The sequence below is a fragment of the Artemia franciscana genome, chromosome 20 (assembly GCF_032884065.1).
Source record: "Artemia franciscana chromosome 20, ASM3288406v1, whole genome shotgun sequence".
Classification (NCBI taxonomy): Eukaryota; Metazoa; Arthropoda; class Branchiopoda; order Anostraca; family Artemiidae; genus Artemia; species Artemia franciscana.
This window is the reverse complement of record NC_088882.1, coordinates 10,581,535-10,604,915: the sequence shown is the minus strand read 5'-3', so window position 1 is coordinate 10,604,915 and position 23,381 is coordinate 10,581,535. Positions and strand designations below refer to the sequence as shown.

Sequence of the window (23,381 nt, the reverse complement as noted above, 5' to 3'; positions counted from 1 at the left end):
TCTGGTGACATTGGGGGAAGTTTGGGTTGGGGAAACCTAAAATCATGGAAGACGCTTAGATTGGAGGGATTGGGATGAAACTTGGTGGGAAAAGTAAGCAGAAATATTACATACGAGATTTACATAATTGGAACGGATCCGCTCTATTGGCGGGGGGGGGTTAATTCTGAAAAATAAGAAAAAATTACTTATTTTTAACTTTCGAAGGAGTGATCGGATCTTCATGAAACTTCATATTTAGAAGAACCTCGTAACTCAGATCTCTTATTTTAAATCTCAACCAGATTAAGCGTAATTGGGGGAGGGGCGCAGTTGGGGGGACCGGGAATCTTAGAAAATACTTAAAGCGGTGAGATCAGGATGAAACTGGATGGGAAGAATAGAAACCTGTCTAAGATACGTGACTGACATAACCGGACCGGATCTGCTCTCTTTGGTGGAATTGGGGGGGGGGTTAATTTTGAAAATTGAGGTATTTGTAACTTACGAAAGGGTGACCAGATCTTAATGAAATTTGATATTTAGAAGGATCTTGAGCTTCAAAGCTCTAATTTTAAATTCCGACCAGATCCTGTGACATTGGGGGGAGTTGGAGGGGGAAACCGGAATTCTTGGAAAACGTGAAAATTGGGGTATTTTTATCTTACGAATAGATGATCGGATCTTAATGAAATTTGATTTTTGAAGGAATTCATGTCTCAGAGCTCTTATTTGAAATCCCGACCAGATCTTTTGACATTGGGGGGAGTTGGAGGGGGAAATCTTAGAAAAACACTTGGAGTGGAGGAATTGGGATGAAGCTTAGTGGATAGAATAAACAATGTCCTTGATACGTGATTGACAGAATCGTACTGGATTCGCTCTCTTTGGAGGAGTTGGGGGGAGGGGTTCAGTGATTTGGTGATTTTGGTGCTTCTGGACGTGCTAGGACGATGAAAATTGGTAGGCGTGTCAGGGAGCTGCACAATTTGACTTGATAAAGTCGTTTTCCCAGATTCGACCATCTGGGGGGGCTAAAGGGAGAGGAAAAATTAGAAAAAATTAGATATTTGTAACTTACGAGTGGGTGATCGGATCTTAATGAATTTTGATATTTAGAAGGACATCGTGACTCAGAGCTCTTATTTTAAATCCTGACCGGCATTAAGCCTGTTATTTTCCTTTTTAAATCAATCTATTGATTCATAGAATTTTGTTAGAGCTCATAGCATATGATCTCTTGGCTCTTAGCTCTTCATGCCTCATCACAAGTGCCATATGCCCTCTTAGCTCTTGTTATTATGTTGAAATCGCCGAAGGTACCTCAAAATTTATGAAGTTCTGTCTGTCAATACCCAATTCGTCCCTCCCCCAGTTTGTCATTACGAGTTGGTTTCCCTGAGTTGAATTGTGCGCGTACCCTTAAAAACGCTTCTTTAGATGCTTATCCTCAGTAAGTTTACATGTTATTTATTTTGAGGAGAGGGAGGATCCGAAAAGTTGACGATATACAAAATATATAGGCATATTACAAGAAGTATCTTAAAATATTGAGATCTCGCAAGGATGGGACACTACCGAGGTTAAGTTTCAATTTTACAGATTCTCCATAATAATAGACTAATAGGACTATGAACTGGTTTGCATAGAGCATGTTCCAGGTTTAACAAAAAGTTAGTAATATTTATTAAAATTAGATGCTTCGTTCCAGGTTAGAGCGAATTAACAGCTGGAAAAGTAACTTTGCTTGTTCTTTAGCTTGTATCTTTAGTGTATAAACTCCTGCACAACTGTCATATCAAATTAGGAAAATGGGGGTAAATGACCGATCTAATGAGAATTAATGAATAAAAGTAATGAGTTAAAGCATCAAAACTCAAATTTTTCATACTTTACTCATTAAAATTCATATTTTAATCCGGATTAAGGTATTTCTTTAAAACAAACCGTTACTGATTGGCAGTTAATTCATATTCAATTTGAAGTAAGCAGGAATTAAATTGTATACTAATAATGTATGTTAGAATGCACACTTGTTTTTGTATTATTTCATGTGATCAATCATTCGCTTTTTACATTCTTCAATTCAACTGGAGCAACATGCGTATCACAATCAAATATTCCCAGCCCTGCGTTTTGCGCCAAAAGCAAAAAAACAATTTTTAAGCGAACTGTTAAAAAAAATCATCACAAAAATTATGTAAAAAATACAATAAAAGACAATTAGGCCATTTTTGTGTGTGCATCATCCGTGATCCAAATTCTATAGTGTTTATTATATAACTGATAAGTACCGACAATTAAGAAATTCAGTGACAAATGTTTTTAAAAAAATGGGCAACATTGAGTTGTATATCCGGTTTGCTTTCAGTTTAACCGACGCATTCCGAGCATCTCCACATGAAGGGTAAAGCTGGGATGAGGGGAGTTCCAAGGGATGGTGGTACCCTTGACAAAATTACCTTCCCCCCCATCTCTCCAAAAAATTTCAACTAGCAACTGACTAACACAATCGTCTTTTTAAAAATCTTAATATGGTGCCTGGAGAAACTTGCCCCTACCCTCCCTCTTCCAACAACCCTGGCTGGAATGCAGTTAAATCGTTTCCGAAAATCCCAAAAATTGAGATTTATTAAGAATTCGTTTAACTCTCCACTGTTACGTAAAATTCGTAAACAGTTGTAATAAAGTCGATTGCACGAAGATCTCTCCCCTGCAAACCTATCTGCTCATCCTCATCATTTCATTATGAATTAGCGAAACAAATATATAGACAAATTTCTCTTACCTATAGATGGTTCCAAATCCAGAAAAAAACATTCTAAATTAAACTAGGCTATCAAGAAAAATATCTTTTTCTCTGTCATAAATAACATTGTTTACCTGTACAATTACTCCTATCCGCTATGGTTATCTGATGGTGACTACGGGACAAAGGTGAATCAGAAATGTATTTTATGTGTTGTCCATGAGAACATGAGATGGCAGTTGTTTGTCTTTTGACGTGATTAAAGACAGCATTGCCAAAGGAGAAAGCACTTTCTTCTTGGTCTTTTTCATGATAAAATTTAGTCCATGGTCTCGTCTAGTGCAACGCGGAGTAAAACAAGAATTGAACTCTTGGCAATAAAAAATTAGGGGTGAATATATCACAGTTCATATAATTGACTTACCAATAAAGTGAACATACCACCCGATGTATTTTTTTATGCTCTTTACGAATATAATAATCGCTTCTATAGCAAGTTCAAATTTAAGCACTTTTTGACCTAACCTAACTATAAATAATTTTGGCACTGAGAAAACAGAATTATTTTGTCGAAAACGACCGAGAAAACGGCAGTGAGAAAACGTAGTATTATTTTGTCGGAAGACCGATAACTCATGCTTTAATTGAAAATTGGTCATTTTTAAGAGCTCAAAAAGGGCTTAAATTTGAATTTGCGATTGAAGCGATTATTATATTCGTAAAGAACATAAAAAAAGGCATCAAGTAGTATGTTCACTTTGTTGGTAAGTCAATTATATGAACTGTGAAATATTTACCAAATAACGTACCTTGGACTATAAAACCAGTAATCAGACAGTTCGTGGTTGCCAAATTAGGAGTGATGCGGGTCAATAGTAACCGAAACTCTTAAGAAATTGAGTCTTGATGACAATAGATACATCAAAAGAATTGAATGTTGATGCTTATTCAAAAAACATAAAATTAATCAAGTTTATTGTTACCCATTGTTACGAGTCTGAGAAAATTTGTCCAGTTTTTTTTTGAAGCGGAACACACCCCCAAAATATAAAGTGATCTTAATTACAATCACACCGTGAGATTCAGTATATCAGAGAACCCTACAGTAGAGGTTTCAAGCTCCTATGTACGAAAACATGGATTTTTGCACTTTTTGCCAGAAGAAAGATCACGGATTTGTTTTTATTCCAGTATGGTCGTGTCTAACTAGTGATCCTAAACGATCGAGAGATGGCTCATTTGATTGGAAATATAAGTTCTAGTTTTTTTTTCTTTTTTGCTTTCCCCAGGGGTGGTCGTTTGGAACCTATGGTACTAGAAGATCGAGAGAGGGCTCATTTGATTGGAAATATAAGTTCTAGTGCCCTTCTTAAGTGACAAAAATATTGGAGGGCAGCTAGCGTCCATCCAAAAGGGCAGCTAGTCCCTTTTTCCCTAAAATCACACAATCAAAATTTTGAGATAGCCATTGTGTTCAGCATAGTTGGAGGATCTTATAACTATGTCTTTGAGGATGAATTGACCCCCCCCCCATAGTCCTTGGGGAAGGGCTGCAAGGTATGACCTTTGCCCATTGCTTACATGTTGTATTAGATATTGGCTAGTATACAGACATTTTTCGGGGGGATTTTTCTGGGGGGTAGTACGGTATTTAGGAGGAATTTTTCGCTGGGAAAGGGAATTTTCGGTTGGGGAAGGAAATTTTTCGGGGGGAAGGGAATTTTCCATGGTGGGGGAGCCGTTTTTTCTACTGAAGTTTTTTCTACTGAAAGTAAGGAGCAACATTAAAATTTAAAACGAGCCAAAATTATTACGTATATAAGGGGGGATTGTCCCCTCCTCAGTAGCTCACTCTTTACACTAAATTCTTTTTTAGAACTTTTAAAAAAGATTATTATTCTAATTAAACTGCCTTTGTGTTTCAGGGGTCATTCTTAAATAATTGGAACAAAAAATAAAAATTGAGTGTAAAGAGGGAATTTGAATTAAAATCAAGTTGGTGGATTGTGATGAAAAAGTTAAGAGATGGCTTAAAGTTAAGATATGTGAATGTAATATAAAAATATTTGAAATACTGTGAGTGAGAGGCAATAAGCCTTTTTCAGAATTGTATAAAAATGATGTCATTTCTCTTCTTAATGGATAGTCCATCATCCATCGATCCTATGGCAGAACTAAGGTAGTCATGGAATAAGGTTAAATTCAAATAGTTTATTAGTTTCTATGAGCCATTTGAAGGCAATTGGAGACTCAAAATAAAAGATTTTCAAAGATTTATGACTGACCTTGTCCACAGGACTTTGAAGACAATTGGATCACTGATATTATTCTTATTATATTAGCTTTGCCTACTGGGAAAGCCGACTGGCAATTTCAATGGGGATGACTGAAATTTTTGGGTTAACTCATAACGGACAATGTCCATTGGACTTGTAGGGAAAACGGGGACTGAATTTGCCTAGACTCAGAGGTAAACAAGTGACCTAAGCCTTATAGGCTCGCCCGCCTAGAGTGTCAGGCAGGCTACCGTGTTTTAGGATTGACAAATGACCGGTAAGTCCCCTCGACTCGAAGGCGAACGGGGAAACCTATAGTTTTCCAAGTGTTTCGGTAAACGGAGGGAGTAAATTTGACTCTTATTGAACAAATACTTGTATCTTAACTTTTGGAGAGGCACGCCTATCTGGAGTCAGGCAGGTTAACCAAGTTTTAGGACTAACACATGACCGTTGAGTCGCCTGGAATCGCAGGCAAACATGTGATTTTAGTCTAATAAGGCCTGCCCATCTAGAGTATCAGGCGAGGGACTCTATTTGTAAGCGCAAATAGTTATGCAAATGCAAAATTAATTAAAATTTGGTTGATTTATAGGAAGTTAATTAGTATGATGAGACTTTTTAGGCTCAGAGATGCTGTAGATAAAGTTTTAAGAGAAGCACAATGTGGTTTTAGGAAGGGAGAGGATGTGCCGATCAAATTTTTATTCTTAAATTAATAATCAAGAAGCACCTGACTCATCGGACCCCTTTAATCCTTTAATCCTTACCTTTATATATTGTGTGCACGCGTCTGATTCAACCAATTGAAGTGCTTTAGCCAAGGTTCTATACTTGTATATTTAATATACCGAACAAATATATTAAATTGATTAGTGCTATGTATGTGAACAATGTTGCTGCGGTTAGGGCAAGAAATGATGTTAGTAGATGTTAGTAGCTGGTTTTGTATTGAATCAGGAGTGCAGAAGGGTTGCGTTCTATCCTCATTTATATGGATAATTTTTACGAACTTTGTCCCAAGGAACACGGCAAAGGCTATGGGAGAGCGTGGAATCAAATGGGAAAGCGAAATCCTCCTAGGCCTAGAGTATGCAGATAATTTAAGTGTCTTAGATAAAAATAGCAAAACCGATAATTATTGGGGGCTTTGGAAGTTCAAGGTGCAAAAATTAGGTCTGAAAATTTTATGTTAAGAAGACTAAGTCCCTTAGACTCGGAATAAAGGAAGGTGAAGAATTTGGGTAAAGAGAGGATCGATCAAGGGGATATCTTCACTAATCTCGGTTGTATTATTAGTAAAGATGGTGGATGCAGTGAAGACGTAAAAAGTAGTAGAAGTAAAAGTAGAGTAGTAAAAAGTAGAAGTAAAAAAAGAGAAGACGTAAAAAGTAGTAGAAGTAAAAGTAGAAGTAAAAAAAGTGAAGACGTAAAAAGTAGTAGAAGTAAAAGTAGAGTAGTAAAAAGTAGAAGTAAAAAAAGTGAAGACGTAAAAAGTAGTAGAAGTAAAAGTAGAGTAGTAAAAAGTAGAAGTAAAAAAAGTGAAGACGTAAAAAGTAGTAGAAGTAAAAGTAGAGTAGTAAAAAGTAGAAGTAAAAAAAGTGAAGACGTAAAAAGTAGTAGAAGTAAAAGTAGAGTAGTAAAAAGTAGAAGTAAAAAAAGTGAAGACGTAGAAAGTAGAGCAGCTAAGGGCCCAGCTGTTTTTTTTTTTTTTTTATGTTGAAAAAGAAACTGGAAGAATAGAAGATAAGTCTGGGAACTAAGATTAGAAAATTGGAAGCTACAATGATGACTGTGTTTAAGAAGGGTTCTGAAGCGTCTGCGCTTTCGAAGACGAAGGAGGATTTGTTGGATGTTTTCCAGAGGAATTGTCCACGGATACGCTTGGGTACCCGTTTGTTTGATCGGATTTTAAACAGTTAGCAGGGCAAAAAATGTGGTTTCATCTCACTTTCTAGGGCAATAATGAGAGAAAGGTTGAGATGACTAGGTTATGTTTTGCGGATAAAGGATGACAGAATGACTAAGATCGTCAATTCAAGCGATTGCATAAAAATGTCCTGAAATAATTTCTTTAGAAAATGTACTACAATATTCCTCTACCTTTCGAAAGGCCCAAGTGTCGCAGCGATACTGTCATTATTGTTGCTTTTTAGGGTGGCAAAAAGGTTGATATGTAAAACTCCATTTCAGACTTTTGTCTGTAAAAAAAAAAAAAAAAAAAAAAAAAAAAAAAAAAAAAAAAAAAAAAAAAAAAAAAAAAAAACTCAAAACTCTAGGTAGTTAACCTTTATCTATCGTGTAAAAGAAACTTATGGGTAAAAATTTTGACCTTTTTTTTACTTACTGTCTTTTTTGGCTCTAACTTTTATTATTGTTGTTTTCTAATGAACCTTTACTTAAACCAGTTATCTAGTTTGGAAAATTTTTCCAAATGACCATCGCATTCTTTTACGTGGAATTTTGTCCTTTCAGCGACCCATTTATTTGTCTTGTTTCCCTTCATAAAATCCACGAGCATCTGAGTTGGCAAAGAAAAATGAAATTATCTCTTGCAGTCACTAATATTGTGACAGAACTTGGCAATCATGACGAGAATGCTCTTTCTGATGACAATAGAATCTCTTTTAATTTCTCTGTTAATAGATGAAGTAGAATAAAATATTTTAGAACAAACACATTGGAAATGTTTCGAATCCTAGAATGTGAAATCGTGTTCCTATCCCTACTGCCCCCCTCCCTCCGTCCTGCTACCAGAAAAGCTCTGTGTCTCCATCTTCACCCTTCAATATGATAAAGCAGGGCTGACAAGAGTCCCCATGATCACGGGCAAAAATTTACTCTCTGTCTAGCAGAATAAACTGTCTTAATAGAATAAGGTACGAATATGTCTATTTTCTTATATTTCTACGTCCCATCCCTTTGTTAATATGAAAGACAATGTCAGCAACTCAGCCCAATCTCTAGCATCACATAATCTGCCGTGTACGCGAGCGTTGTTCTTTATTGGGTCGACTGACACCCTCTCTCCTTTTTAACTTGACCATCTCATTGTGAATGGGCGTCGTCTCGTTGTTGTTTGGTTCAGTCCACCCACAAAGAACGAACGTATACTTTAGGGGGGGTTTTCTGCCGTCCAAACCAAAAGCTGTTAGCTAGCAATTTTCCCAACAAGTGTTTCCGCCCTTCCAACTAGAAACTGCTAGCTAACATTGTTAGAGAATATCTTTAACAAATCGAATGCTTGTTGGAGAAAATTGTTGGAGAATTTATTTATCTTAGCTAACAATTCTGTTTCCGCCTTCCAAACAAATGTCCGTTAGCTAACATTGTTAGCAAACAGTTGGACGGCGGAAAAATCCCTTTTATCATAGGGAGGGGATAAGAAACTGGTCTTGGCGCAGGGGCCACTTTGGGCTTCATTTTACACGGTAGATTCTGTTATATGATGCTCAAGGATGGGATTGAGTTGCTGACACTGCCTTTCATGTTAGAAAAGGGAAAGGACGTAGATACAAGAAAATAGACATATTCGTGCCTTATTCTAGGGAGATAGTTTATTCTGTAAGGAAGAAGGTAAATTTTTATCCATTATCAGTAGGATTATTGTCAGCCATGCTTTTACATATTGAAAGCTGAAGATAGAGATCCAGAGCTTTTTTGGCAGCAGGGGAAGGGGGATGTCAATATACTAATAATGTCATGTCCAAGTCGTCCATTTTCAACCAGTGCCCGACACACCGCTCCAGTGAATGCCCTTGTTCTGCCTAGGATAATAGGGCATTTTAAAGAAGTGAAAATAATCATTTTTTATGCAACTCTGAAAAACTTATGCCATCTTTGCCTCTGAGTGGCTCTGAGTCTGGCTGAGTGGTTGGCGCGCTGGCGTGGGAATTCTGTGTCCAAGGGGCATGGGTTTAATCCGAGTTGCGACCAGTTATTTAGTTTGGGACGGGGGTCAGTGGTATGACTCTGTAAGCTCAGGCAGACTCGACCCAGCTAAATGGGTACCTGGAGAAATCTGGGGAAGGTAAGCAAGAAGGTTGTGCGAAAGCACATTATGGTTGGCCCCCAACCCCCCCATTGCACTTTCTGGCTGAAGGGTCATGAAACGGAGATCAGCACCGCCGGTTTGGACCTTAAGGGTCTAGTACCGTCTTACTTACTTACTTATCTTTGCTTTATCTTTTTGCTTATCTTTACTATATCTTTGCCTCTCACAGAAACTATCCGTTTTCGCTTTGCTCTAATTAGGCTTTCAAGTCTTTCATCGCTTTGACCAAGTCTTTCATTTGGACCGCTAGATAACGGCGCCGCTTTTTCTAAAACCACAACTTAAGCATAAGGTTGTTTGCTGTTGCTTATCTTATGGTGCCAGTGAAAAATGCTTGTATATTATTGTGGCTAACCATCCACAGAGCCATTAACATCGAATTACCATGATATACATCAGATCTCCATACAATTAATGGTGCGTTTAATCCGGCTGTAAAAATACAACTTTTGCTATTATATAATCATAATGTCTTAACGAAATTTTTAATTTTGTACCGTAATTCCAAAAAAAAATATTGGATGTTTTTCACTGTCTTTTAAAAGTAAATAAGAAGTTAGAAAGAAAGAAAAAGTATTTTTACTTTTACTTATTGAACTCAGTCTATAATTTTTGCTGTTGTCAAGTCCTTCTGTAATGCAAAGAAAAGAATGGATAAAAATATATTAATTTTAATGATTAGCTGGCTAGGCTCGACCTGTCATGGCTTGTTTAAAATGAAAGATTATAGGTAAGGAGTTGTTCCAAAGAATATGAAGACTTTGAAACAAAAATTGATTGTCTGATGCCAGTAAAGTAACTGCTTGTCCTATCCATATTCCCATCACGGATATTCTCACCAAAAATTCTACAACGTATTTGGCAAATTTATTCAACATAAGATTTCATAAGATAAAAACTTATTTCGTAGAACATAAGATTAAGATTTTTGAGCAAGTAATTGTATTTATTTAGTCGTTAACGATTATTAATATATGAGTCCTACATTACATAACGTAAATATGATTTAGACACAGGTACTATACATTTGTATTTATTTGTGGTTACCCGGGAAAATTCCATGTTTTTAAATTTGCAATATCTATAGAGTTATGGCATTTTTCCTATTTATTCTTCTAGTTTTGTATTTTTTTTTATGTAATTTAGGATTTTAAAAAAATTAAATATTTTTGGGTTTCCAGTAATAATAATATATCGTATTATGGTATAACCCATTTTAGTGAATATATGTGTATTAAGATATGTTTGTTTTTTGAAAATTTCATGTTCTTAAATTTACAAGATGTATAGATTTATGATGCTTATTTTTTAATTGAATTTCCAGTTTAAAGATTTTAATAATTTTAATTTGGCATGTAGTAACAAAAAAAATTCAGTAACAATATCTGAAGGCAAGGGCGCCATTAGGAATTTGTGCAGGGGGCTGGGCTGGCCTCCCAAGGTTTTCCATCTGGTGAACGTTACGAATACTTGCTATTTCTAGCCGTTATTGTGTCGTATACTGTCAAAATGTATAGCTTTTGTATACATTTGGATCTCTAGAGCCGGGAGAGGGGGGGGGGGGTGTGATATCCTTGCTGATCTCTGATGGCTGATTGCTTTTAGGAAAATGTCATTGCTATTACTTTGTAAAAGCTTTTCTTATTTCTTTATCCAAATAAAGGATGGTTTCTTGATTCATTTACCATCCTTCGAATCGTTCCGAAGTGAAATCCATCGTATCTGAGAGACAATACAACAGAGAAAAGACAAAAGAAAATAAACAACTGGTTTTAATATTGATTTAAGAAATATCTGGCTGAAAAATGTCAAGCGTTTTTGTTTTGTTTTTTTATGTGCTTTAGCAAAAAAAAAAATAAAAAAATCTGGAAATATGGGAAAATTTAGTGGACTGTGCATAATGAACATATTTTACTCATCTTATTTTTGCGGAATATCTTTTTAATGTGAGACTCAAGAAACGGGCAACAATTTTAAGGTTTGGATTAAATTGACTGGCTTCTGAATAGCTCATATATAATTAATTACACTAATTCTGGCAAAAATATCGATTTTTTTTCAGTACATGTGATGCTTTAGAAGAAAAAAAAAGTATTTTTCTTAGTTCGTTAACATCCGTTCATAATTTAAGCTGTTGTGGGGTCCTCCTCTGAGACAGCAAGTCGACGTGAGGAAAATAAATTCGTCTCATACATCCCCTAATAATTAGCTGGCAAGCATTGACCTGTCACGGTTTATTTAGAATGAAAAGTGAGAGATCTATAACTGATTTGCCAAAGCCTTTGTGAAAAAACTAAATGTCGTTGCTATGAAATTGTACAAGCCACCCACAGATAGGCACTGATCCAAGGATTTTTTTTGGAGGGGGGAATTGAATCTATATGAGAAATATATGGTATTGTAGGAAAGTCATAATTATCGTAAGATTTCGGATGAGACATACTTAAGTCAACCCCCTCCTTTTTACGTATATAACATGCATATTGGAGCCGATTAGACTAATTTATATGAGTGAATTGTAAGTGACCAATTTGCGTGATTACAAAAATCAAAACCACTTAGCAAAGGCGACACCTCAAATCCGGCTCGAAAAGCCATCAGCCTTAGTTTTTTGCTAGTCAGGAGCCAAAAGTTTCTTTTCTTTTCCAGCGGGTTAAGGCCTATTCATAATGGGTTTTTAGCAATTCCAAGATTTATATTGCGCTAGTTTGAGCCAATCAGAATCTTTCATAAAAATTTTCAGCTAATCAGTAAATTCTATGAAAAATCTGATTGGGTCAAGCTAGTGCTATCTTAATATGTTATTGGTAAAATCTCATTGTGAATGAACCTTAAAGGGGTGGGCGTTTGAAAAAAAAATTGCTAGCACAGATTCATTATTTTGAAATGTTGCATCATTTTATACTTTTATGCTTATTTTTGCGGGGATTTTTGGTTCTTTTGTGGCAATATTAAAAATTTTTGGTCTCCTGTGAGCTAATAATGAAATTTGGGAAATCACTATTAACAAACGAGAAGCACCGGTCCATACTCCCACCATCTGCATCAATCAGCAGACATACTAGGCACTACAACAGACTAGAACCAGTCAAGTGGCATACGAACAGATTCGCAAACTCCTTTGTACCATATTTGTTAAGAGCATTTAACAAGTGAATTGGAAGTTGCACCATATTTCATAAGTGTATCTAATTAGTAACTATTTTGTGATTGTAAAAGTAGCGTAATTTAGCGTTCATTTTTCAGTGCTACGATAGCTATTTCAATAAACGAATACGAGCGCCCTTGCTGAAACGTAGCAGATAGCAGTAGCAGTGTAAAATAATGAAAACAGACAAAACACGGAGATTTTTTTTATAGTATTTAGCTTCTAGGTATATTTTTTGGTTCCGATCCTTTATATTAATAGATTGCTTAGATATATACTACTACTACTAATAACTCACTGCAGCACCAAGCCGCTAGAGGCCAACACAGCTACGCACGCTCCTCCTCCAACCTAATCTATTCAAGGCCTCCCTCTTTACACCCTCTCAGGAAGTTCCCATTTCCTTTAAATCTTTATTTATGACATCCTCCCAACCCAGACAAGGACGACCTGCTTTCCGTGTAGCCCCAGACGGTTGGCCAAAAAGGACAAGATGTATAGATATTATATTTCTGCCAGCAGTTAGTCTCAGGATTTATTGTAGATATTGCTTGGTAATCAAAAGAAAAGGTTGTTGTGAGAAATTTGTTTATGTTACGAGTTTTAAATATTATCTTGACTATGAGACCAAATTTTGATTTCTTTATTTATTTTTTTTTAGGACAAAAACCCGTATGACTAATTCCGGTGTGATATATTTAAACACCGAAGATCCAGCGGACTTTGAAAAATATGCATTCTCCAATGCTATAGCACAATCTGTAAAATTAGCAATTTGGGAATCATCATTGTCGTCATTTATTGGCAAAATTGAAGATATAACTGAAGATTTAAAATCGAGTGGGAAAATCAGTTTGTCACGCCAAGATGTTCTTCGAAAACAGGGAGAACTTTTTGCACTTCGTCATTCCATCAATTTGTCGTCAGATTTGTTGGATACACCAGATTTTTACTGGGATAGAGAAAATCTTGAACCTCTCTATAGAAGTACATATAACTATTTGAATATTAGCAAGCGAACCAAGGTATGACCCTTTGTTTACTGAGGACTATTCCTGGATTAGCGTCTTCAACCATGATAAATTAGTAAAAGTTAAAATAACCCTAACTTGTTGGAAAAAAAACAGCCAAAAAACAAAAAAAAACTACCTCACCTAGTGTTCGTATGGTCAGAAATTCAATTATAAATACTTGGATAAAATATTAGTTCTACTTATTTTTGCTATTTAAAATAACTACGTTCATTTTTTTTAAATAAGTGTTTGCATGGATTATTTTCTCTTGTTCAATCTTTGACCCAGATCTCTGATCTGTATGTACATAATCAATTTTATTATGTAACCGAGGCCCTACGCAGGGATATTGTTATACCCTGCTTATTGAAATTTTTTTTATATTTTTTGACACCATACATATTGTAATAGGCTCTACCAGCTTGTAAACTAGGGATTTTCAAACTACGCAATAGCTTAAGTGTCGTGTTATTATTTAGCTTTAAGTCATGAGGTGGCAAATCAGTAATTTTGATTGAATTAAGTAATTTCAATTGAATTAGGATACATTTTATACGTTTTATAACAGTTTTATAAAACTGTCTTGTTTCAAAATATTACGCCCATTTTTCTATATTTTCATTTGTATAATCCTAGTAGAGAGAAACCACAGCTCGTAGAAAGCAAAACATAAACACTTTTTACTTTTATCTCTCCATGGGAGCTTCCTAAAGATCATAGGTCTCTCGAATAAAATTCACATTATATAAAAAACCTGAAATAAAAACGTAAAATAAGAAAGCTACGTCATATCGTGTTCATAACATCAGAAAGTTAATGATAAACGCCTAAATAAAATATTAGTTGTACTTATTTACATCGTTCTTTATGGAACTTTGTATTAACCAAGTGACATATAGCGATCGCAAATTCTGTCGGTCTGTCTGTCCCGGTTTTGCTACTTTAGGCACTTCCAGGTAAGCTTGGACGATGAAATTTCGCAGGCGTATCAGAAACCAGACCAGATTAAACTAGAATTTATCGTTTCCCCCATTCGACCATCTGGGGGGGGGGGTTAAATCGGAAAAATTAGAAAAAATGAGGTATTTTTAACTTACTAACGGATGATCGGATCTTAATGAAATTTAATGTTGGGAAGGATATCGCGTCTCAGAGCTCTTGTTTTAAATCCCGACCGGATCTGGTGACATTGGACGGAGTTGGGGGGGGGACCTAAAATCTTGGAAAACGCTTAGAGCCGAGGGATCGGTATGAAACTTGGTGAGAAAAATAATCACAAGTCCTAGATACGTGATTTGCATAACCGGAACGGATCCGCTCTCTTTGGAGGAGTTGGGGGGGAGGGTTATTCTGAAAAATTAGAAAAAAATGAGGTATTTTTAACTTACGAACGGGTGATCGGATCTCAATGAAATTTGATATTTCGAAGGAAATCGTGTCTCAGAGCTCTTATTTTAAATCCCGACCGGATCCGATGACATTGGGGGGAATCTAAAATTTTGGAAAACGCTTAGAGTGAAGGGATCGGGATGAAACGTGGTGGGAAAAATAAGCACAAGTCCTACATACGTGATTCACATAACCGGAACGGATCCGCTTTTTTGGGGGGAGCTGGGGGGAAGGGTTAATTCTAAAACATTAAAAAAATGAGGTACTTTTAACTTACGAAGAAATGATAGGATCTATATGAAATGTCATATTTAGAAGAGCCTCGTAACTCAGATCTCTTATGTTAAATCCTGACCGGGTCTAATGTCATTGGGGGGGGGAATCTTGGAAAACGCTTAAAGCGGAGAGATTGGGATGAGACTTGGTGAAAAGAATAAGCAGAAGTCTAAGATGAGTGACTGACATAACCGGGCCGTATCCGCTCTCTTTGCTGGAGTTTGGTAATTCGGAAACATTAAAAAAATGAGGTATTTGTAACTTACCAACGGGTGATCAGATCTTTATGAAATTTGATATTTAGAAGGATCTTGTGCTTTAGAACTCTCATTTTAAATCCCGACCATATCCAGTGACATTTGAGGGGAGCTGGAGGAGGAAACTGGAAATCTTGGAAAACGCTTAGAGTGGAGAGATGGGGATGAAACTTGATGGGAAGAATAAGCACAAGTTATACATACGTGATTGACATAATTGGAACGGATCTGTTCTCTTTGGGATAGTTGTGGGTTGTTAATTTGGAAAAATTAGAAAAATTGAGGTATCTTTAACTTAAGAACGGGTGACCGGATCTTAATGAAATTTGATATTTAGAAGGAACTTCTGTCTCAGAGTTCTTATTTCAAATCCCGACCAGATCTGCTGAGATTTGGGGGAGTTGGAGGTTGAAACCGGAAATCTTGGAAAACGCTTATAAATGCCGTAGATTCGTGATTGACGTAACCGGACTGGATCCGCTCTCTTTGGGGGAGTTAAGGGCTGGGGTTCAGTGCTTTGGTGAGTTTGGTGCTTCTGGACGTGCTAGAAAGATGAAAATTGGTAGGTGTGTCAGGGAGCTGCACAAATTGACTTGATAAAGTCGTTTTCCCTGATTCAACCATCTGGGGGGGGGGGGGCTGAAGGGAGAGAAAACATTAGAAAAATTGAAGTATTTTTAACTTACAAGTGGGTGATCAGATCTTAATGAATTTTGACATTTAGAAGGACCTCGTGACTCAGAGCTCTTATTTTTAATCTCGACCGGCATTAAGCCCCTGATTTTCCTTTAAAGGATCTATTGATTCTTTTAATTTTGCTAGAGCTCATGCCATATGAGCCCTGGCTCTTCCGACCTCGTCACAAGTGCCATATGAGCTCTCAGCTCTCGTTTACTTCCATCTCTCCATAGAAACCACCTAAAAATCTTGGAAACGTCTTCGAGACCCTGGAAGACGATTTTAACTTCTCTGTAGAAGCACGTGGAACTATTTGAACTTTAGCAAGCGAACCAAGGCATGGCCGTATTTTTGTAGAATACCATTCCTAAATCTATGTGAAATGGCCATTCTTTTGCAATATAAAATTAATTTTAAAATCCTTGTTTTAAGTTTTGGTTTTTCTGGGCTGCGATTTTTCTTTACTAGGTTTCAGTTATTGCCACAAACATGATAAATTAGTGAAAGTTGAAAGGAACCTAAGTCTGTCTGTGGGGAAAACACAAATATGTTGCATAAAATATGAGTAAAAAATATTATGCCATTTAGTTTTTGTAACATCAGAAAGTTGATAATAAACGCCTAAATAAAATATTAGCTCTACTTGTTTACATCACTTTTTTACTGTTGTCTCTCCATAGTAGCCTTTCGAAGAAACGTCTTGAAGACGATTTTAACTTCTCTGTAGAAGCACGTGGAACTTTTTGAACGTAAGCAAGCGAACCAAGGCATGATCCCTTTTTGTAGAATACCATTACTAAATCTATTTGAAATCCTTCTAAATCTATTCTTTTACAATGTACAATTTATTTTAAAATCCTTGTTTTAAGTTTTGATTTTTCTGGGCTGTGATTTTTCTTTACTAGGTTGCAGTTATTGCTACAAACATGATAAATTAGTGAAAGTTGAAAGGAAAATTGAAAGTCTGTCTGTGAGGAAAGCACAAATATGTTGCATAAAACATAAATAAAAAACATTATGCAATTTAGTGTTCATAACATCAGAAAGTTAATAATAAACACCCGCATAAAATATTAGCTCTGCTTATTTACATCGCTTTTTTACTTTTATCTCTCCATGGTAGCCTCTTGAAGAAACGTCTTGTATACGTTTTTAACTTCTCTGTAGAATCACGGGGAACTATTCGAGTATTAGCAAGCGAAACAAGGCATTCTCGATGTAGACAGGGAAAATACAAACATAATAAATGGATAAAAAGTATCATATCATTTAGTGTAGATAACATCAGAAAGTTAAAACCGTAATGTCAATTCCTCTTTTTTTATTACTTTTTTTCCCTTCCAAAGAAGCTTCCTAAAAATACTTGAGCCTCTCGAAGGAATTCTCAGTGTCTCTATAGAAACACGTTAAACTATTTAATTATTACCAAGTGGGCCAAGGAATGTCCCTTTTTTGCAGAATTAATCAGTAAAAGTTGACTTATGATGAGTACTGAAGAATACAGGAAACTGAAATTGGGACTCAACTTTGCCAGTGAGAAAAATAGCCGTTTTTTTTCAAATCGGCATTATTTTGCATTATGAATCAACTGTTGATGAAAAAAAAGAAATACAAAAACTAGTACACACCAGTGGAATCCTCAAACAGTTGTATATATCCTAGGCTTATATCAGGCCTCATTGAGGTTAGGGGGAGGGGCTGGGAAGCAATTGTCACGGTAGGAAGCATTACATTTGGATGAGTGCTGTGGATCGGGGAATTTTATGGTATTGCTCTTTTAGCACAACGTAAAGTTAGAGTGCCAATCTATGCAACCTTCTAAGATACAGCACATTTGTATATAGAAATCGATTCTGCGAGGAAAGTTATGTAACAAGCTATCCTCAATTCAAAATAGAGACAATATGCTGAAAATGATACTTGACAGCCAACTTGAAAAACTCTTCTTAGTTTTTAATTCTTAGCTTCGGTTGAGGGGGGAGTTCCTCAGAAAATTCCCCCCGTCCCCTCAGATTTTGAAAAATACTGTTTTTGAATTTACATTCTAAAATGGATTTTTTTTTCTAGGGTATTTCCATTTTAAAAATGAAAAAATACCCCTACCCCAACTTTTCCTGAACACTATTTTCACACCCCCTCCCCTTCTCTTCCTAATTTATATGACTTGGCGCCACTGGTTATCATTTTTATGGCAATCCATGGATATGATTACTCGTCCTTAATGATTTCCATTCCCAGAGCCTTTAACTCTCTTCTGTAACAAATAAAGCATAAATAGTATAAACGGAAAATTTTTTTAGGGGGATTGCTTGTCCTTTTAGAACCCAATCGATTTTAAGTTTTATTTTGGGAATAAGTATTTTAGTTAGGTTTTTCCCTCAGTCAACTTGTATTTTAACAAACAGCGGCTTTGGCTATTCCTCAAGTTTATGACCGTGAAGTAAAACTTGACTTTCTAGATTAGGAATGAAATCCACAAACAATTGAAGCACATGCTGTCATGTCTTCACAACATGTGCTACAATAAAATGCAGAGTGAGAAAAATTTCAAATATTTTGGCCAGTGTTGTTGGCATCATGGAACTTCAAATGACAGCTCTGTTTATTTAAGCAATACATTTTTTTAGTGTCAGTTTGATAGATTATGTCATTGCAACATTATTTTTATTATTTTATAAATTATGGTCTACACTCTCAAACGCCGTTTTTCTTCAGTTCGAGGATAAAGTACATGCTTCTTCGATTTTTTTTTTTTTTTTTTTTTACAGGAATAGCTGATGTCACAAATAAAAAAAATCCATTTAAAGTAAGGAGCAATATTAACACTTAAAACAAACAGAAATTTTCCCGTGTGTGAGGGGGTCGCCCCTTCCTCTTTACGCTAGAGTTTTACTTGTTGTCCCAGTTCTTTAAGAACAACTCATGAAACACAAGGGTCGTTGAATTAGATTGAGCAGTGTTTTTGAGAATTGAGAAGCCCCCTTGTTATACTGAATAGTTTTCTTTTCGTTTTAATATTCCTCCTTACTTTTAATTGAAAAAACTTGATTATTCAGGGGGAAAATTTCAGACTGTTTTTGAAATTACGACAGGAGCCCTCCCCCCCCCCCCTATGTAAAATTTTCCCAGGAAAATTAACCCCGAAAGTTTCCTACTGAAAGTTAACCCAAAACTTTCCTCCCTACTGAGAAATAACCTCGTGAAAAATTCCCCCCCCCAAAAAAAAAAAAAATCCGTATCTTTCCCAATAACAAATTCTAAATATGAACAATGGGCAAATTGTGCAACTTTACAGCCCTTTCGGTAGGGACTATGAGAGGTGATCTCATCACCAAAGGCATAGTTATTGAGCCTTTCAACTATTCTGGATCAAATGGCTGCCTCAGGATTTTGATCTGGTGTCTTGGGCGGAATAGGGACGTGGGAGGAGGCTAGTTGCCCTCTAGTCTTTTTGGTCACGTAAAAACAGCCCTAGAACTTTCGATTTCCGTTCGAATAAGCCTTTCTTGATCATCTAGGACCATTGGTTTGATACGATCACCCCTGAGAAAACAAATAAACACGCACTCGTGATATTTCTTGTGACAAAAAATTCCACGTTTTTGTAGATAGAAGCTTGAAACCTCCACAGTAGAGTTCTCTGGTGTGCTGAATCTGACGGTGTGATTTTACTGATATCCCTTGACTTTTTGGAGTATTTCCATTTTTCTAAAATCTGGCAAATTTTCTTCGGTTCGTAGCTTATAATTGATAGCATTAAATTTGACGAATTTTGTACATTTGGAATCAGCAAGTTATATATTTGGAATCAGCTTATGAAGTATCTATTGCTACCAAAATCCTATTTCTTTATTGTTTCGGTTAGTATTGGGTTGAGTCGCTCCTTGCCGACAGTTCTTTAGTACGAGCTGTTTAATAAACTCCCCTAAATAGCTGAGAAAATTGATCAAGAGAATCCATTTGTGATTTTGATAATGCTCTTATTTTAATTTGCTCACGGACCTAGAAGGATATTATTGAGTATTTCTGGAATGAGGTGAAAAAACACGAAATTGTTGGATTTCCTCGCTCGAATTTCTCAGATTCTTCCGAGGGCAGAAAATACTGCCTAAGAATCATTGGCCTCCTCAGATCGTTTTATGATTTCTTCCTAATCCCCTGCATTTTAATATAATTTGAATTCTTTCAAATTACAGTATTTGAGGTCGGCAAATATGTTCAAATTATGCCATCACCTGGTTAAGGACATACCCCCCCCCCTCAAATACTAAATTCTTATGCACTTCATAGATTTTTTTATTTCTGGGCCACCCGAAGCAAGTTCCTACGTACGTGCCTACTCTAAGTTTTTTCGACTGAAAAAAAAGCAACATTAAAACTGAAAACGAACATAAAATATTACGTATATGAGATGGGTTGTCTCTCCTCAATGGCTCGCTCTTACGCTGAAGTTTCTTTTTTAACTTTTAAAAGAGGTTATTATTCTAATTAAACAGCATTTATGATTCAGGAGTCATTCTTAAACAATTGGAACAAAAATCAAACTTAGGTTATTATAAGATTATTATTAGTTTAAAAAAAAGTTAAATTTCTATGCAAATTTCGTTTTAATTATTCATTTTCGGTAAGCCAAATTCAGAACCTGCATTAATTCAAAAATATTCGGGTATTAAATTAAAAAAAAAACAAGCTTTTTTCACTGAAAGTAAAGGGCGACATTAAAACTTAAAACGAACAGAAATTATTCCATATATGAAAGGGACTGTCCCCTCCTCAACGCCCCGCTCTTTACGCTACAGTTTTAATTGTTTTATAAAGTAGATTTGTGAGAAAGAGTCAAACTCTAGCGTAAAGAGCCCGGCGTAAAGAGGGACAGCTCCTTTCATATAAGGAATAATTTCTGTTCATTTTAAATTTTGATGTCGCTTCTTACTTTTAGTTCGAAAAAACTTGTTTTTTTATTTAATTGTTTTAGGAACGAGCTTGAGTGTTAACACAAGTCAAAGATCACAATGAATATTTTATTTGATAATGAATCATTCTGAAGCATCACTGTGTTTGAGAATAAAGAATGTGTTATTCCTGAAACTAGTGTTATTCCTGAATCATTCTGATTCAGTGATTCAGTCATAGTGTTATTCCTGAATCATTCTGAAGCATCACTGTGTTTGAGAATAATGAATGTGTTAATCCCTGAAGCTAGTTCTAAACGAAAAAATTGTGGGGTGTCCAAAACAAAGTAAAATAGTTCAAAATACGAATCACGTTCAAAGCCTTGTGCGTTTGAGTACACAAAAAAGTGTGTTGGGATGAATAAAATTAACCTCTATGAAAGAAAAAAAAAACTGATGTGTTCTGTGTCCAGTATTCTTTTTTGTGTTTGAATTTGAATGTGTTTTTGAATAGCAGTACAATTGGGTCGTTACAAAGAAAGACCTTAAAGTACCAAGTATATAAAATTATATACTAATTATATAAATATTTGATTATAATACATAAGATAATTTATATTATAATATATAAATTATATATATAATTAATAAATTATAGAAGATATATATATATATATATATATATATATATATATATATATATATATATATATATATATATATATATATATATATATATATATATATATATATATATATATATATATATATATATTTATATATATATATATTTATAAGATAAATTATAATATATAAGATAATTAATAATAAAAAAATTTATTATATAATAATAAATTATGATTATATAAGTATTTAATTATGTAAATATATAAAATTAAAACATTTAAAATTTACTTGGAAATACTTATTCAAATCAAAATGTAAAGAAAACATCAGCGTTTTATTTACTTTTTAGGTTATAAAATCAGATAGGTTACATTTGAAATTGCTCCGAAGGAAGCGTGTTTATTTTTTCCTTTAAGCTTTTGATAAGCTGAAAATGTTTTTGGTAGTTTAAAAAAGGGGCCTAATAATCTTATTGTTACTTTTTGTGATATATTTCACAATACGAAGTGACCTATATTGAGAACTATAACAACCTTCCTTTCAGTTTCGTAAGATATTAAATAAACTCCCTTTTTATTTATTAAATAAATAAACACCCAGATTTCTCCAAAAGAGTGTAAAATATTTTTATTAATTTATGAGATCATTAAGATATTTATTTCTTTTTAGGTGATGAATGAAAAATTAAGTCACTGCTTTGACCTGATTGAACTGATCTCAGATAAGCTTACAGACAAACACCATATCAGATTAGAATGGATGATTATAGTTTTAATTATGATTGAAGTGCTTTTTGAAATTCTTCATTTTATCCATTAGTTGTTTATCTGATCGGGGAAAACTTTTGCATAATTGTTATAACCTGTTGTTGTAATAAAAGGGAATCTTTTCAGATATTTTACAGAAATATTTCTTAATTGATTTAACAAAGAAATAAATCTAGAGAAGACAAACGGACCATTATGAGGAAAAAGAAGAGAATCAATCGAAAGAATATTTCCTCTGTACAAAACAAGGCGTCTTCAACATTAAAAAAGGAAATTTTTTAAAAATAAAATCTAAAATATATATATATATATATATATATATATATATATATATATATATATATATATATATATATATATATATATATATATATATATATATATTATATATATATATATATATATATATATATATATATATATATATATATGTATCATGGGCAGCACAATAGCGTTGGCGAAGTAAAGAGCGATGTGGGCATAATGAATTTTTTATTTAGACCAGGGAACTTCATATCGAAGCAGTTGTCGAAGAAACTTCGAAAAGGGCCCATTCGATTGGAAATTGAAAGGGCTAGTACCCTTTTTAATACCTAGAGATATCAATGCAACTTTAAGTTTTAATACTAGCAGATATTAAATTTAAATATAAAGAAAATACGCCCTTTCTCACGTTATGGTGCTTTGAGACTCGATTGGGCTTTTTTCTGACCACCAGGTTTTTGACAGTTGACAAAATTAACAAGTCTTAAATTGAGTGGTGTCTATCACCAAAAACCCGAGGAGATAGGAAAGACGGAGTCGAATTCCGTAAATGTGGAATAAATTAAATTCCCTAAGTTAAATTCCATAAAATAAGTTAAATTCAATTCATATTCAATTAATTCATATTCAAATTCAATTAATTCATATTCAAATTCAATTAATGAATTAAGTTCTATAAAATACATTTCCTATCTTCAATATCTGTAAACATTTAACACCGCTATGATTCGATTTCATCAACTACAGACACAAATAAGGGTGCTTAATCGTTCTAACCTCTATGATGCTTGACGTTTCTGTTAATTATTAAATAGAAAATAAGAAAATAATTAGAAATATAAGAAAATAATTAGGGAAATTAATATTCAATAGCTGACAGAATTTATAGTAAGAATCTGGAAACTAATTAGTTTTTTTACTGCCAAGCCAATGGTATTTGTGGGCTGAGCCTTGACTGAGTTTTATTCATTTTTGTGCCGCCTTAGCTTAAAGCTGCTAAAGAAAATAAACA

General features: G+C 34.7%; 2 protein-coding genes across 3 annotated transcripts in view; one reads left to right on the top strand and one right to left on the bottom strand.

Moving 5' to 3' along the window:
• Window positions 1-3,014, bottom strand: part of LOC136039744 (cysteine sulfinic acid decarboxylase-like) — a 34,030-nt gene extending 31,016 nt beyond the window's left edge. The window contains exon 1 of one of the 2 annotated variants that reach the window (XM_065723587.1): window positions 2,863-3,014. Coding sequence is in view for 1 of the 2 variants with exons in the window: in XM_065723586.1 (XP_065579658.1) it covers window positions 2,768-2,799 (32 nt within the window). In the remaining variant the exon portion in view is untranslated. Of the gene's footprint in view, window positions 1-2,767 lie in introns of both variants that reach the window. The other variant, XM_065723586.1, reaches the window with a different exon arrangement.
• Window positions 1-22,235, top strand: part of LOC136039746 (required for meiotic nuclear division protein 1 homolog) — a 103,195-nt gene extending 80,960 nt beyond the window's left edge. Inside the window, exons 5-6 of the mRNA XM_065723591.1 lie at window positions 12,868-13,231; window positions 22,008-22,235. Of these exons, the coding sequence (XP_065579663.1) occupies window positions 12,868-13,231; window positions 22,008-22,157 (514 nt within the window). The 3' untranslated portion in view covers window positions 22,158-22,235. The remainder of the gene's footprint in view (window positions 1-12,867; window positions 13,232-22,007) is intronic.
• The last annotated feature ends 1,146 nt before the right edge of the window (window positions 22,236-23,381 follow it).